This window comes from Macrobrachium rosenbergii, chromosome 29 (assembly GCF_040412425.1).
Source record: "Macrobrachium rosenbergii isolate ZJJX-2024 chromosome 29, ASM4041242v1, whole genome shotgun sequence".
Classification (NCBI taxonomy): Eukaryota; Metazoa; Arthropoda; class Malacostraca; order Decapoda; family Palaemonidae; genus Macrobrachium; species Macrobrachium rosenbergii.
In genome coordinates this window covers 17,311,667-17,329,583 of record NC_089769.1, presented here as the reverse complement: position 1 = coordinate 17,329,583, position 17,917 = coordinate 17,311,667, and the positions used below count along the sequence as shown (strand labels likewise).

Below are 17,917 nucleotides of genomic sequence, written 5' to 3'. Positions count from 1 at the left end.
GGGCTGATGTGCTGTTGGTATGTCTTCTACGCAAGCATATGGAAAGACTGATGTGGCATTTTCTACACGGGGGATTCCTACACGGTTTAGTGCTGATGGTACAGTGATCGTTGTCATACCTTTGCTCAGGCGGTGAGGAAACGACTTGATGTAAAGAATTTATATATATATATATATATATATATATATATATATATATATATATATATATATATATATATATTTATATATATAGCCTTCTGATTTCCAGCAAGCTTCACGGGATGAGGTTGCCAGTCCCATCCCTACCCAACCCTGGCTTCAACCCGATACACTTGACTAACTACCAGCTAAATAAAGAGATAAAGTATCTTATGAGTTTCTCAGGAATTATTTATCATCCTTGGTGACCAGCACAAGTCCCTCCCTATCTTACAAATCATTGTTAACAATTATTAGTCTGTACAGAATTGTAATAGTTAATAATTATATAAATTCAATTTTACAATAAATAAATATATATATTTATATATATATATATACAGTATGTAGTAATTTCTTCCTTTAAAGAATATTTAGACACATTCCTGTCCATTTTTATTCATTACATAATAATAATAATAATAATAATAATAATAATAATAATAATAATAATAATACTAATAATAATAATAATAAAGCCCGAATCCTCTCTTGAAATGGAATGGAATACAGAATTTAGGCCGAAGGCCAAGCACTGGGACCTATGAGGTCATTCAGCGCTGAAAGGGAACTTGAGAGTAGATAGCCTGAGCTTGAGACGTGTAACAGGATGAAAACCTCAAAGCAGTTGCACTATGAAAGTGTTAAGAGAAGGTGGATAGCAAAATGGAATAAAGACTATAAGCGAAGGTACAGTAAAAGAAATGAAAGAGGCTGCAGCTAAGAGCCGAAGGGACGCTGCACGGAACCTTAAGTAATGCCTACAGCGCACCGCGTGAGGTGCACTGACGGCACTATCCCCCGCAACGGGGTAGCCTCTCTTAAACAGAATTCTGCCTCTGAAACAATAACGATGCACATTATATACTTTCCAGGGGTGTTTTGTTGTCCAGAGTATCTGGTACTTCCGCCACCGTGCATTGTTTCTCCGTTGATAATGGCTCTAATAGTATTATTTATTACGGGTCTTATTGTTTCGTTTTTTTGCAGCTTTCTTAATTGCCCGCTGGAACAGCCGGTCTTATTGTGGGTCGATAAAAATCCCTGAATATTCTAGGTACACTTATGTTGCTTTTATAGTTAGATTATATATTTAAATGTTTGTTAATTTTAGGAGAGAGAGAGAGAGAGAGAGAGAGAGAGAGAGAGAGAGAGAGAGAGAGAGAGAGAGAGAGAGAGAGGGTAGCTGTAGGCAATATATTTCTGTTACTCGTTTCTGTTTTCGCGACATTACTTCAAAGAGTTTGACGAAAGCAGATGTCGAACCGATGAAAGTTCTGTGATACAACAACTAATAATAATAATAATAATAATAATAATAATAATAATAATAATAATAATAATAATAATGGTCTCCTATACGTACAAGAGCTTCAAAGCGCTTCCTCATTTGAAATCCACTGAAGCGGCTAAGAGATTTAGTCTGGCCGCTTAGGAAGTCTTTCCCTAGATGTGGAGGCCTTTGACCGATAATGCCGCACTTAGAAGGTTTAAGGGTTTTAGTGTGTGTGTGTGTGTGTGTGTGTATACACATATACATACATATATATATAATATATGTATATATATACATATATACATATATATATATATATATATATATATATATATATATATATATATATATATATATATATATATATTACAGAGGCCAGAGGAAAAATAAATGAAAGAAGGACCAATCTACCTCAGCTGAATGTATTGTCACCTGCTTTTTAAGTGATATATATATATATATATATATATATATATATATATATATATATATATATATATATATATATATATATATATATATATACTTACATACATATACTGTACCTTCAAACAGAGAAACGAGGTAACAAAGATATGCAAGGATGAACCTTATATCCAAATAACATCCACGACTTATTCTTTCATAAGCTAAGCCTACACATTAGGATTATCAGCTGGTCAATGACCCAACTCTCCTCGCATACTGTGCCACTCACCTCTATCTGGCGCATAAATGACAACACTCTTACAGTAGGCCCTCATCCTCGCCAACCCTTTCTCTTATTCCTACATCCCAAATGTTCCGAATCTGACGCCTTTCGCCACTCTACCGTCGTCCATTCGCTCCACGTGACCAACCAAAATCAATGGGCTTTTTATCTATCTTTTCACTGACCTAACCCTTTGACCACATCCTCTCCATATCTCTACACAACTTCCACAGAGGAGATATCTCTGTGGACTCTCTCTCTTTACGTTTCTCGCCCTTTCTACACTGCGTATTCATTATATGAGCCTCCTTCACAAACAGTTCGTCTATACTCAGCTTCTACTCTATCGTTTTCCTCTCAATCACACTGAACCTCAACGCCACTTCCTGGATGGAAAGTTGACCCGAAAAGCCCTTTAAACTTACAAACCAACTTTTGCTTCTGACCCTTGCCAAAGATCCTGTTACCTTCTTTGAACTTCCTCTTCTGGGATTTGCCGGGTCTTTCATCCTACCTTATACCTGCTACATTTAGTTTCAAATTCAAACATCCACAATAATATTCACTCCTCCCTTTCCCTCGTTAGCACTTACCTTAATGACCTCCCGCTTGCCGGCACTCCTTTTCAAATTTCTCCTTTCACAAGCATCTCCTCGCCCTTCCAGACGTGTGTACCGGTACATTGTCACTTGAAAGTGACACTCTGTATCTTCTGTACACATCAACCGTAGGATACTATTCGCGACCTTTTTTCTTATCCACAAAACTGCTTATTTATCGCCTGTCATTTCCTGCCTTCTCGCCACATATTAGTCGGTGAGATAACAAACACTTGTCTCAGGTCCACTTCCTTTTACATATTCTGACACAATTTCTCTCCATCAAAAACCTCCCATTGACAAATTACCTTACGGATCGACCGTCTACAACCTCGCCTAAAATCACATGTCTATCAATTCTGTCAGTCTTCATCTAGGTTCATGTACGCACTTGACTCGCAAACACCTCAACCAGCTATTTCATGGATATACTTAATCCACACAACTTACTCTTCGTCTAAATTCACACTGCTCTCCCGAGTCAATGCCCGTGCGTCCTTATCACATACAGAGCAAGCTAAGTAATAACATGCCCCTTTATATTCCTTACGGCCATTGCATCATCTTCACCGTCATTTCTTTTACCCATTCATTTGGGACTTCTCTCTCTCTCTCTCTCTCTCTCTCTCTCTCTCTCTCTCTCTCTCTCTTCTCTATTTATATATATATAAATATATATATATATATATATATATATACAGTATACACAAAACACACACACACACACATATATATATATATATATATATATATATATATATATATATATATATATATATATATATATATATTTATATATATATTGTTCGTAGCTTCATCTCTAGAGACCGGAAGGCTTTACCATTCTGGCGCCACCACTCTAAAGGGAAAATAGCATGTGATAAAAAATGGAGCACACAAATTAAATATATATATATATATATATATATATATATATATAAATATATATATATATATATATATATATATATATATATATATATATATACTGTATATGTGTGTGTATGCATGTGTATGATTAAAATATTCTCGATAGGCAAAAATAAAATAATAATTCATTGGTTTTCCCCAAACGACTAACCGTGGGTTTTTACCGTTGCTTAGTTGCACTGTGAATCCCTTTCTCCCTACCTTAACTTTAATAATTAAAGAGAAAAGGAGAATAAATAACAATCGAAGCAGGTATCTGCAGAGAGAGAGAGAGAGAGAGAGAGAGAGAGAGAGAGAGAGAGAGAGAGAGAGAGAGAGAGAGAGAGTACAAAAAAGGGAAGAGCAGAAAGATACAAACAAAAGTAAAGGCTAAAATACTAATCTTCCCCTAAAAAAATTACAAACAAAAGCAAACAAACAAATGAGAGAAACTACACAAACAACAGCCTTCGGTAAATGCGGTCAACAGAGAAGCATTACAATCAAACTTATAATAATCATTACTAACTCCAGCACTAACTAGCCGAGAAAGCACTTTCTAAAAGAATAAAGAGTTCCTCGTTGGACGAGTCGGTAGAGTTCTCGGCTAGCACTCTGCTAGGCCGGCCAATGAAGAATTAGAAGAATTTTTTTCTGGTGACAGAAATTCATTTCTCGGTATAATGTGGTTCGGATTCCACAATAAGCTGTAAGTCCCGTTGCCCGGTAACCAATTGGTTCTTAGCCACGTAAAATAAGTCTAATTCTTCGGGCCAGCCCTAGGAGAGCTGTTAATCATCTCAGTGGCCCGGTTAAACTAAGGTATACTTAACTTAAAAGAATAAAATAAACTGAAAACAAACCCAGGGGATGAGAAGTTAAGAAAATTGTTAAGTTAAAAAAGTGACATAAAACAAAAATCATAAAAAACAAACCGGTAAATTCAAACAAAGTGGAAGATGGCGCTTTGAAGTTCCGTTGCAGCGTCTCGTCAGAGGCAAGAAAGGCGGAAACCCGAGAAGTGGAGGCACAGATCTCATTATGTGGTTATCAGTGGCCGGAAAATAAAGCCCCACTGGAATAACACAACTGGAAACCTTCTCTCCACTACCCACGCCCCTCCCCCATTCTCCCCTTCCGTAAATCACATGCTGTCTTCAAATGCCATTGAGTGGAATGGCACATGTGATAACAGTAAAATTCCACGACGCTAGTTCCAAAAAAGATCGCTCAGGCAAGTGGAAATCGTTAGCATATAACTTTGGGTTTATCTGAATATATACGGACAGATATCCATTAAAACACACACACACACACATATATATATTCGTGTTTGTGTGTGTGTGGAATCCATGGTAAACCGAATATAAGAACGGCAGTGGAATAGCCTATAAATATACGCATTAAATCCTTAATACAAGTAATAGGTTATACTCGTATATGATGTACATTAATGAAAATAAATGGTTTTGTGAACCTGTAAAATGTGTGTCCTCCGTCTAAGATTGTCAGGATCGAGTCGCTTTTCAGATCAGAGCAAATTTACGAAGCATATCTATATTAGACTTCGAAACATAAAGATAAAAAGATGACAACTCGGCAATGGTCATGTCGGACTTTTTTTTAACAGGCGTATGGTACGGACGCTATTTGGGATTGTTGACAGGTCGCTTAATTTGATTTTACATATTGAAAATTCGATGTCAAAAACAAATGGGACCTTTTGTGAAACATTCAAAAATAAAATTGCTAAACTCTTCACAAAAGCTTATTGACAATATAATGTTTATAATTTATAAAGTAATTATAGAATTTATTATAAAATTCTTTCAGTAAAATTATTGTGGTATCATCTAAAAATAATGTAGATAGTGTAAACTGAAGATTTAAAAACAATAAAAAAGTATAAAGTCTTAGTCAGTGGATTCTCAGGCCTCGTAAATACTAACTGGCGTTTGCACCCGACCGCTACGGTTAATCTCATGTTTCAGTTACCATTCATCACCTAAAAGTTGATTCTGGGAACTCAGCTGAATGACAGGTTTCAATGAAGCCAACTGCACGAGATACAAACCAGGGGAAGGCTTTCCGTTACGTTCCACCAGCATCCAAAACATGGCGGCTTCAAACAAGATTAACTATACCCTAAACCCAAACATCTGCTCAAAAGGAATGTTATGCGACCTCTAATGAATACGTTTGTACGCTGTTTTAGGCAAATTCAGTTGGACGAAAGAACCTATTATTTCTTTACATGTTGCTTTTGCCTTTAATTCCGGAACAAGTTCACATTCCAAATTATAAAACTCTTACGTTCTAGAGATACGTACACTCGCCCAAAGTCAGTCTGTTTACTAAGAAAAAATAAACTGATGGACTTAAACTCTTATCAGTACCAAAGCCCCATGTAAAAACGACTGAAGACAGATATATGATTAAAAAATACAGACAGGGGTCAAAACCCAACATTCTGACAATGAATGACAAGGAATCGATGCCACGCCAAGGGAGTAGAGTTAACATCTAAAATGGGAGAGTGGAATCGACAACTAGCCCCAGAGAGTAGAATCGAAACCTACAGTGAGAGTTGAAAAGACACCTAGGCGGAGAAACTGAAATTTACCAAACAAGAATCATCATCTAGGTCGAGAGATTGAAGTCGACTTGTCATATGATAGTGTGGAATTGACACCTGGCCGAGGAATCAATGACATCTGGGCCGAAAGTGGAGGCCACACCTAAGACGAGTGGAAAGAGTACACAAGGCGTGAGTGGAATCAATATCTGGGCCTGGAATGAAACTGACCCCTAAGTCAAGAGTAGAATCAAACCCTGGGATTGGAGAGTGGAATTGACAACTAGGCCAGGAAAGTAAAATCTATATGAGAGCCAAGAGTGGAATCAACTCTAAGGCCAAGATCTTGTAGTTGACACCTGAGCCAAAAGTGGAATCAACATTTTGCCCAAGAAAGTGGAACTGACGCCTGGGTTGAGAGAATGAAATCGAAACCTGGACCAAGACAGTGGAATCGATACATTAGCTGAGAAACTAGACTCGACCCCTAGGCCAACAGAGTGAAATTAACCCCTGTACTGAGAGTGAAATCGACACCAAGGTCAACAGAGTGAGACTGAAACCTGGACCAAGACAGTGGAATCAACACCTGGGCTGAGAGACTGGCTTCAGCACCTAGAGAAAGAATCAAATCAACACCTATGCTGAGAGCAAACTCAGTAACTGGGTCAAGAGTGGAATCAACACAACGCTTAGACCGAGAGATTCGACTCAACACCACACTCAAACCGAGAGAGTGGAATCAACAATTAGCCTATTCCGAGAACAGAATCGATGCCTAAGACAAGAAAGTGGAATCGACACCTTAGCCAAGAATGAGAGCAACACTTCGGCCAAGAAAGAGTGGAATCGACACCTAAGACAAGAGAGAAGAATCAACACCTAGACCAACGAGCCCCCGTAGGGAAGGTAGTGCCGCCAGTGCAATTCACGTGGTGCATTGTAGGCGTTACTTAAGGTTCTTTGCAGCGTCCCTTCGGCCCCTAGCTGCAACCAGTTTCAGTTATTTTACTGTACCTCCATTCGTATTCTCTTTCTTCCATTTCACTTTCCACCCTTTTCTAATAAGTGTTTCACAGTGCAGCTGCGAGGTTTTCCTCCTGTTACACCTTCCAAACACTTTTCTTCCAATTTCTCTTTAGGCGATGAATGGCCTCATAGGTCCCAGCGCTTGGTCTTTATATTCCATACGAATCAAGAGACATTAGAATAGCTACATATGCCAAGAGACGGTGGAATCGGAACCTAAGCCGAGAGTGCAAATGACACGCCACGACACTTAGGCCGAGAGAGTGCAAAATCTGACAAGACACCACGAGCTTGGGAGCAATGGCATATGTATGTATTAGTCTTCCATTAAACGAACATTCCCCATATCCAAACTTTTCGCATTTTCTCACATGCTGCAAAGACACGTTCACAAAAATACAGTCACACGAAACTTTCGACTGCGCGTATAAAATCCTTTTGGGTGAATTTGTGCTTCGTACACAAGTTTTCGTTACTTTGTTTTTTTCAGTTTTTTTTTTTATTGTTTTAATTCTTTATAATGATTTTTTTTTTATGTCCATAAGTGTCAAACATAGAATGGTCATATAATCATCAGTTTTGTAGAATTTGCTCATCCACCATGGTCGGTATCATGTTTCACTTCTAAAAAAAATATATATATATATATATTAGTTTCCCTATTACTAGATTTTATGCCATTTTCACCTCCATGAATTAAGAACTGGAAGGAAATAATGAGATCTTCAAAGACACAGAGTCATTGTTGACGGAAATGAAACAAGGACAGACACATCTAAACAAAGCAGGTGTAGAGAGAGAGAGAGAGAGAGAGAGAGAGAGAGAGAGAGAGAGAGAGAGAGAGAGAGAGAGAGAGAGAGAGAGAGAGAGAGGAGTTAACAGATTTTTCCTTTGAACTGTTCGCTGATTAACCTTTTACTGGGTGAATTATTCGAGACCTTAATATTTCCACAACCCAATCTCACTGTATAATTCAAGAAAATAACAATTTCTTAAAACTAGTGTTTCATTTGTAGTGATTCATATTTCATTTACGTGCAACACTCATTTTATATACAACCATTGACGATGAATCATGAATTTTGATCTGCACTCATAACCCAATTCGAAAACTAATTGGTACAAGAAGGAGCAACAGTTAAAAAAAAAGGGAAAAATTGCCCTAAAGTGAACCTTTATCAGTACAAAAGGACACTAAGGACACTGACCGCATGAGTTGATGTGATGTCAAACACACACCTCTAGGCTTAATGGTCTCAGGAGCAAAAACATCCGTTGTCGTCCATGGGGCTTCAGAGACAGAAAACCTCAGCGAAGGAACATGCATATAATAATTAATAATAATGCATGTTTACGATTCTAGCAAGAAGCTCACTACAAAGTGAGAGAGAGAGAGAGAGAGAGAGAGAGAGAGAGAGAGAGAGAGAGAGAGAGACCAGCTTTGACAAGCCAGTTTTTCTTACCCAAGTGTCTGTTTGTTGGCCCTTTTTAAAATGAAGAGACAGTGCAGTGAAACCTTATACTAACGTCAGCAGATTACCATGGAGGGTAGCCGTGATGCCAAACTATCTCCGTTATTGGAGCGACAGACATTCCATGGATATATAAGTCTTCCCAGCATAAATGGAAAGAGTCTTATTCTACAGCTTTTTTTAATAGAGTAAGAAAGTCTGCTTCCGCCTTCAACACAGTATATAAATACACATACATACACATATAATATATATATATATATATATATATATATATATATATATATATATATATATATATATATATATATATATATATATATATATATATATATCTATATATGCTGGAATTCAGTGATATTGGAAATGTTTACAAGAAACAATTTGCTATTCTTACAATGACTTAGGCCATGACAAGTAATTTTCTCGCTGACTGTTTTCATTCTCTGAGTCAATACTGTATTAATTTTTTAGGCTATGCAAGTCTCCGACTAGGCTATACAACCGTTTTCCTAACTAGACCTGGCCTAGGCTTCATCTAGTGCTGGCGTTCAGACAATCTTATTTAGCAATGGGTCTCACATAGGCTTATTCTACTGTGACTTCTGCATACCTCTACAGAGACTGTCTTCCACAAGGAATTAATTGATACTGACTTCCAACGGGATTTATTCGGTTAGGCCTACGAAAACGGCATATATTGTAGTGTACCAGTTTCCACTTTGGCTTATTAGTAGTTAGTTCTCCATAATTCTATTATGCACATGCTTACATACACTTCAGATATACATATACTTTGGAACTATCTAAGCATAATTTTCCGCACTGTCTTATTTTAGTATTACTTTGCACAGAAGCCTAGAATACTGGTTCCACTTCGGTCTTTTTAGTGCCGGCTTCTGCATGCAACTATTTATTTGTAATTTAAAGCGTAGCAAAATTTATTACTGATTTTCACAGTGTCTTATTTAGCGCTTAATTTCAATCGTCGTATCTCTATGAGGTACTATCTTCCCGTACGTAGCCTACGTGACGTTAACTTCCAAACATACTTGCTTAGCATCATCTTGTAAATAATCACAAGGCATTTTACAGCACCGACTTTAATCCTGAAACAATTTTTGATACTACAGGCGAGGTTTCGCGGCGTATACACACACTAACACACACAAAGAGCTTAACTAGCTCCTATGAAAACTCTTCACACAGGAGACTAAGAGAATTTATACAAGTTCTGTAAATGAAGCCATTGCGCCTGCTCTAAGTCTGGGGAAAAAAATTACGCAATATATGCCTTCATTTACACAGGAAATGACGTTAAGGACTAAAGGTAGATAGCGAGTGGCGTCCAAAAAGGAGAATCTGTCCCACCTGTCAGCAGCCAGGGATAGGAATAGGTAAAGATGATCATCAGAAAACCTATTCTTGCCAATCAGCAGTGACAAGAATAGGTAAACATTTTCCTGGCAATCATCGGTGAGCAGTGTTGGAAACTTTTCAGGCAATCAGCGGTAACAAGTGCATAATGACATTTTCCCGCTAATCAGCCATGAATAGTGTTGGAAAACCTCTTCCCGCCAATCAGCAGCGAGCAGTGTTGAAAAACGTTTCCGCTCCAATCAGCAGTGAGCAGTGCTGGAAAACCTTTCCCCTCCAATCAGCAGTGAGCAGTGTTGGAAAACCTTTTCCCTCCAATCAGCAGTGAGCAGTATAGGAAAACCTTTTCCCACCAATCAGCAGTGTAGGAAAAGCTTTTAACCTCAATCAGCAGTGAGCCGTGTTGGAAAACCTTTCCCGCCAATAAGCAGTGTTGGAAAAGCTTTTCCCTCCAATCAGCAGTGAGCAGTGCTGGAAAACATTTCCCCTCTGATCAGCAGTAAGCAATATTTGAAAATCTTGCCCCTCCAATCAGCAGTGAGCAGTGCTGGAGAACCTCTCCCCTCCAATCAGCAGTGTGCAGTGTTGGAAAACCTTTTCCCGCCAATCAGCAGTGAGCAGTCTTTAAAAACCTTTCCCCTCCAATCAGCAGTGGACAGTGTTGGAAACCCTTTTCCCTCCAAACAGTAGTGAGCAGTGTTGGAAAACCTTTCCCCTCCAATCAGCTGTGAGCAGTGTTGGAAACCTTTCCCCTCCAATCAGCTGAGCCAATCAGCAGTGAGCAGTGTTGGAAAACCTTTTCCTGCCAATCAGCAGTGAGCAGCGTTGGAAAACCTTTTCCCTCCAATCAGCAGTGAGCAGTGTTGGAAAACCTTTTGGCCAATCAGCAGTGAGCAGTCTTTAAAACCTTTCCCTCCAATCAGCAGTGGACAGTGTTGGAAACCCTTTTCCCTCCAAACAGTAGTGAGCAGTGTTGGAAAACCTTTCCCCTCCAATCAGCTGTGAGCAGTGTTGGAATACCTTTCCCCTCCAATCAGCAGTGAGCAGTGTTTTAAAACCTTTTCTCTCCAATCAGCAGTGAGCAGTGTTGGAAAACCTTTTCCTGCCAATCAGCAGTGAGCAGCGTTGGAAAACCTTTTCCCTCCAATCAGCAGTGAGCAGTGTTGGAAAACCTTTCCCCTCCAATCAGTAGTGAGCAGTGCTGGAAAACCTTTCCCATACAATCAGCAGTGTGCAGTGTTGGAAAACCGTTCCCCTCCAATCAGCAGTGAGCAGTGTTGGAAAAACTTTTTCCGCCAATCAGCAGTGAGCAGTGTTGGAAAACATTTTCCCTCCAATCCGTAGTGTTGGAAAACCTTTCCCCTCCAATCAGCAGTGAGCAGTGTTGGAAAACCCTTCCCCTCCAATCAGCAGTGTTGGAAAAACTTTTCCCTCCAATCAGCAGTGAGCAGTGTTAGAAAACCTTTTTCCTCCAATCAGTAGTGAGCAATGCTGGAAAACCTTTTCCCCCCAATTAGCAGTGAGCAGTGTTGGAAAACCTTTTCCCACCAATCAGTAGTGGGCAGTGTTGGCTAACTTTTCCCGCCAATCAGCAGTGTGGAGAACCTTTTCCCGCCAATCAGCAGTAAGCACTGTTGGAAAACCTTTTCCTGCCAATCAGCAGTGTTGAAAAACCTTTTTCCCGCCAATCAGCAGTGTTGGAAAATCTTTTCCCGCCAATCAGCAGTGTTGGAAAACCTTTCCCCGCTAATCAGCAGCGTCGGAAAACCTTTTCCCGTCAATCAGCAGTAAGAGCTTGAGACAGATAACGAAAGCATCGAAAAAGCAAAAAATCTTTTCCCGCCACTCAGCATTGAACAGTAGGGAAGGATGAAAAACACCGCAGAAGTCTTTCCCGCCATCCTGCTCTACTTATCTATCAAGAGGACAAGTTTAATGAAAGAAGTCTTAATGAAGAGGAGGAGGCGGAAGAGGATTCTAATCTCCTCACGTTTTCTTATTTTCACCGAATAACCACCGCGGGGAATTAATCCTTTCATTAACGCGTTTTGGTCATTTGCCCTCTCTCTCTCTCTCTCTCTCTCTCTCTCTCTCTCTCTCTCTCTCTCTCTCTCTCCCTCTCTCTCCCTGTCTTCCCAGTGCTCCTCATTCTCGTAAACTTCCCATTCTAATGACCGAGGTTGATAAGTTTCTCTCAACTTCACCGCTTTGGTATTCTTTCCCAGCGGCTATTTTCCTCTACCTCCAGACGGGTCTGACATCATTTTTTTCTGCCACAGCTCCCATTCATTTTTCCCCCAAGGCTACTGCACTGCAAGGGCATTTAATTCCCAGCACAGTCGGCACCTAAAAATTAGAGAAGTTTAAATTCTCAGCTGACCTGCATATACACTTCCTTCGTTATTTTTTTTTTTTTTTTACACATATGGGACAGGATAAACCCAGTTACCTGGCTAATTATGTGGAGTGGGGAGCCGAAGCGGACGATACTAACTTTGCAGTAAACGAAAGAAAAAAATGATTACATTACAAAAATAAACCAGCGAGGCGGACCCCTTCGCTCATTTTAGGACTGCAAGGCATCTTTTATGACATCTAATCACCCTCCTAGGAAGCCTCGTAACACTAGTCAGGCTGCAACTTCTCTGCCCTTAATGATTCAGTAATTTTCTTTCCCTCTACTTCCAGCTACTGGAAATGGAACTCTCTTCCTTCTTCCGTTTTCTGTAGATATGAAGGAAGGTCTACCGCTCCTATCGAGGTAATGCTCCTCAATTTTCCTTTTCCTCCTTTTACTTTCCTCGGGCCTTGGCTACAACAAGACTCCACTTCTCATCCAATTATATAACCTTTGCATTAAAAACAGAAGAGCGGCTATAATAGTTGACTGTAGTTCAACTACGTGAGATACATTTTAAAATAAATTTGCTAGTCGTTGAACTGCTGTGAGACCCTTTGTGAAATCAGGGAGCACTGAAACTGCCTTAGCGCGATTCCAGTTAGGCAGTTTTATTCAAGCCACGGAAGTCATTAACACCTCACGTGACAGCCGCCGTCCCAGCATCCCTCAGGCATTACATGCACAAGGCTAAAACCATTCTTACATGGTCATTCAAGTGACTTCACTCCTGCTTCACCACGTCACGATACATGACTGCAACTACCGGGACTCCGGGAGAGATTTTCGACAACACCCATGAGAGGCGCCCCCAAGAACAATAACATTACCCAGCCTCTCCTTCAACGGTCATGGAGATTTAAGCATGGCGACCTCGTGTCAACCAGACTGTCTGAGGTCAGATGGAACGGGGCAAGCAAAAGTAAGAATCAAAATGATCACTATGACTACGCTTCCGTTTGGCAACGCCTCATGAACGACCCGTCTCTAAACCAACCAACCAACAAGGAAGTTTTTGTACCCTGTACCTTGCTGCGATCACGTCCTGCGCAGGGAAGAAATGTTAACGGTCTTTTTCAACCTTACTATGTAATTGCAAAGAGAAAAAATAAGATGTATATATACAAGTCAGAGTATGTCAATTCCTGAATGATTTATGCGCCACTGAAAAGGGAATAATAAAACAAATAGAAAGAGTAAAATATAAAATAAACTCTGCTGATACATCCATTACGTAGCTTTGAAACCTATCAATTAGAAGGGATGAATAACCCTTCTTCGCCACAGTTCAATACAGTCAACACAACACGGCCAACTAAACCCTTGTCTAACTCACCGCTTACGGTATAACAGAATTTCATGGAATGTGCCAAAGTCGGAGATACTTGCGACCATTTCACGAAGTCCTCTCCCCAAAACCACCAGACCACAAGGTCTTGAGATGACAGTGAATTTTGTGTTCCTTACAAATTTACCATTACGCTCACAAGTAAATCAGTGTACACCATTTCAAGGAAAGACAGCCACACTGTACAACATCACACCCTTGATAATTAACGTTTTTCTCAGAGCAACTTCCGCCAGTACACCCTCGCTGTTCTAGCTCGAGTACCAAGCTATTCATAGCACACACTGTACCTTCACAGAACTGATATTACAGGAAAATAATTGAAATGTCTCTGCAAGACACCATGGGAATATATGATGGGATTATGAAGACCACTCTCGTGTAGGGAAGTGAAGTCAGATGATAAATGTGAGCACAATAGAAGAAAGTTGAAGCTCTTGAGATGAATTGTTTGCGTAAAGATTGACAGGGTGAGAAACATCGAAAAACACAGAAATTAGGGAGGGTTGGCGTAAGTGAAAGGATGTCTCAGAGTATTTTGATATGGTTCGATCATGTGGGAAAAAAAAGACGATAATACGATAGTATAAATAGTGTATCACTCAGAAGTGTTAGCGGGAGGGAAGATGGAATGGAATGGAGTGTGGGATTTAGGCCAAGCACTGGGACCCGTGAGGTCATTCAGCGCCGAGATGAATTTAGATGGAGTTTTAAAACTATTTACACTTATTAGCATATAAATTTACACAGGTTTACACACGTCCATTAAATACATTTACACACGTGAAGACCTAGAAAGGGTTGGATCGATAAAAGGAAAAGTATCGAGAACGAATGGCCCCTTGTTAAGGGAAATGGGCTAATTATAAATATATAAATAAATAAATAATATATATATATAAATATAAATATATATATATATATATATATATATATATATATATATATATATATATATATATATATATATACGTATGTAGGCTGTGTCATCCGAAAGGTGTTACCATTCGGGTTTTCAATATACCAATGAATGTTAAAGAATACTTGCGTATTGGCAACTTTCCTACAGGTAATCAGCCAAGGAGTCGTCAGGACCATTGACACTCAACTTAGCTGATGAAACGACCAGCAGTATAGCAAACGTGACATGAGACATTTTACGCAAAAATGTACGAACTTAGACATCCCCTACTAATTCCATTGTCATTAAATGACAAAATTAATGCATGTATGCCTTACTCCATATCCATTAACCTTCATAACATAAACCATGTTCAATAAACCTGGCGGCAACAGTCTTAATTCATAGATTAAATATAATATTGTCTATAGTGTAATAACATGCCAAACAAAATGCACAAACAAACACGCAAGACATATTCTTTCTTTCTATATACATATACTGTATATTATATGCATATATACATATACTGTGTGTGTATATATATATATATATATATATATATATATATATATATATATATATACATCAGGATCGATATATATATATATTTCTGACTCACATCAGGATCGAACTCTGGCTCTTTCAACTGAATGGCAAGGCGCTGCCCACTAGGGCAACTTCTGGCCTTTCAATTGAAAGACCTGATTGTGTGTTCGATTGTTTCTATATATATATATAGTCATAAATATTATTTCTATTCCACACGTGATTTGTGTTGATTGTTTATATAATATATATATATATATATATATATATATATATATATATATATATATATATATATATATGGCACATGCATTGCACGAAGGTCATAGCTGATTTGCGTTTTGTACGTGACGACACTGAAAATTTCACCAGCCGAAAAATGTGGAGCAAAATGAACTGACAGGGCAACAAGAGTAAAATTGCAAAATAAAGAAGTGCGCATTCATACATTCTGCAAAAATCGAATTGATCAAGACTGTAAACGTTGCGTTTATTGCCAAAAATGTTTGAAGCGTCTTACCTTTTTAAATGTTAGAAAACATGTGTCCCGGTGACGTCAATGTCAACACACGTGGGTATAATGACGTCACAGATGCCACACACTGCACGTCTAGCTGCGATTTTTCAATTATTTCCCAAGGTTCTTGTCACTTATCAAATTCGCGGGGAATGTAAAATGACAAATGAGTGAAATTTAGGACAAATGTTACGCTTTGATCTACCAAAGTTCATTTTTTCCCATTCAAAGCAAATATTGTTGTTGGCAACTCTTCTTCCCCCACCCCCGACGGGAGGAAAGGGGCCGTTAGGACACGGACACTCGAACAAATTCACGAACAGACACTCGAGTCAGCCCGCCACATCCACCTCCGCTCTGTATGGAGATGGCTCGGTGTTAGGGGTGAAGGGCGGCCAGTGAACCTTGCATCGGACGTTTATGTAAAATTGAGGGATGGATCCTCTCGAAACTTCAACTGGATTTGACGCTTTAGTAACGAAGGAGAGTTTGAAGTTAATAAACAGACACGCGCAACGGAGGCATCAGCCGATGCAGGGGATAAACGCATTTAGCATCACTGATGAAACGTTTCGGTTGCTAGTTCGTCTAATTCTGGACAGAATATGGAGGGAAATTTTCAGTGGGAGATCATTAGCGCTAAGTCGAAGAGCTATTTGCACACAACCATTAAAACCTCCATTCTACAGTTCTGGTGAGGGGAAGGTTTAGGCCCTTCTGCCGAGGTCGATAATAGGCTAAAAACAAATCGATCGGCAAAGAGTTGCCCGGACTTCTATTCCCTTCAACAGTAGCTGGAGCTTTAATTGCTGGCACACAACAGACTTGCCACTAAATAATCTAATTAATATCTCTTGATTTATCACAGGAAAGTGTACGCTACTTCTATCAACACTTATCAAAAATACTTCACTTTACCTCAGAGACACTACTTGATTTCTTTGCATCATTCATCATCTGTGGTCGTGGGTTTACGGTAAACATTCCCTCTTGGCAAACGATGACACTTGTACACCATCGATTGATCACGCTGAATTGGGGCCGAATGTTTGCTGCCTTTTCTCCTCTTGGGGTGGATAAATCACATCATTCCACGACCCCCTTAAACTACCATGTAAAAGGTCTGCAGAAAACTCAGTTTGTGAGGAAGAAAGACGGACATAACACTCCTCAATTGAACGCATGGAGGCAACATGAGGCTGTGCTGTTTCTAAGCTAAGTGCATCCGGTAACAAATGTTGAAATACGAAGGACCACTGAAACGTGAAACAACAAGCGGCCGAGGAGAATGTAGTCAAATCCTGCTCCACTACAAATCAAACACACACTGGCTTCATCATCTCGCTAGCCTGGAAGAGCGAGGGACTCCTACAGGGTGCTCCCCTAGGGGTGGTGGAGGGAGACTGACTGTTCAGACACGCGCACAGCCACGGTTCACCGCCCACCCCCCTCCTCTGACCCCGTAGCCAGGGAGGTCCCCCACAAGAGTCGTTGTGTCTTTTACCTTACATCTCTCTCTCTCTCTCTCTCTCTCTCTCTCTCTCTCTCTTTATGGTAAAAAGATGTGATAAGCATCATCGTTTAACCCTAGCACAGTAAATGTGTGATATTTGTGTACATTTCTACATAATTTGTTCTTCCATCTGTGCAGTGTTGCACCAGAAAAAAAAAACATTAAGAAATGCTTCCCGCCAGCACCCAACCTAGTGATATACATATGTTCCTTTTATTCAAAGCCATATTGAATTAAGATACGGATTTTGTTACAAGCGTGAATGTGGTGTAAGATATGAAAATTCTTATGCGGTAATTAATTCCCTGTTAAAAACTAGCGTAATAAACGTATTAAATAACTAACAGGATTCAGCATGCGATCTTCGATGAGAAATATAAACCGAAATACGATCTGCTGATATTCACAACAATAAACTCCCAAGTTATTGAAATATTTCATACTTTTTCATACAATGGTCTTCTCTTGTGTCCCTTATATTTATTTGATTTGATTTTCCTTATTACTTAATTTTTCATAGTAGTTAGTTATAACTAAACTAAAGTCTTTCATTATCTAGAATTAATAATGTCAGCTTCCGTTA

At 39.3% G+C, this 17,917-nt stretch overlaps 1 protein-coding gene across 2 annotated transcripts in view; it reads right to left on the bottom strand.

Moving 5' to 3' along the window:
• LOC136854635 (uncharacterized) overlaps positions 1–17,235 on the bottom strand; it is a 108,626-nt gene extending 91,391 nt beyond the window's left edge. Inside the window, exon 1 of one of the 2 annotated variants that reach the window (XM_067131185.1) lies at positions 16,740–17,235. In XM_067131185.1, the coding sequence (XP_066987286.1) occupies positions 16,740–16,805 (66 nt within the window). In that variant the 5' untranslated portion in view covers positions 16,806–17,235. Of the gene's footprint in view, positions 1–15,824 lie in introns of both variants that reach the window. The other variant, XM_067131186.1, reaches the window with a different exon arrangement.
• Between the last annotated feature and the right edge of the window lie 682 nt (positions 17,236–17,917).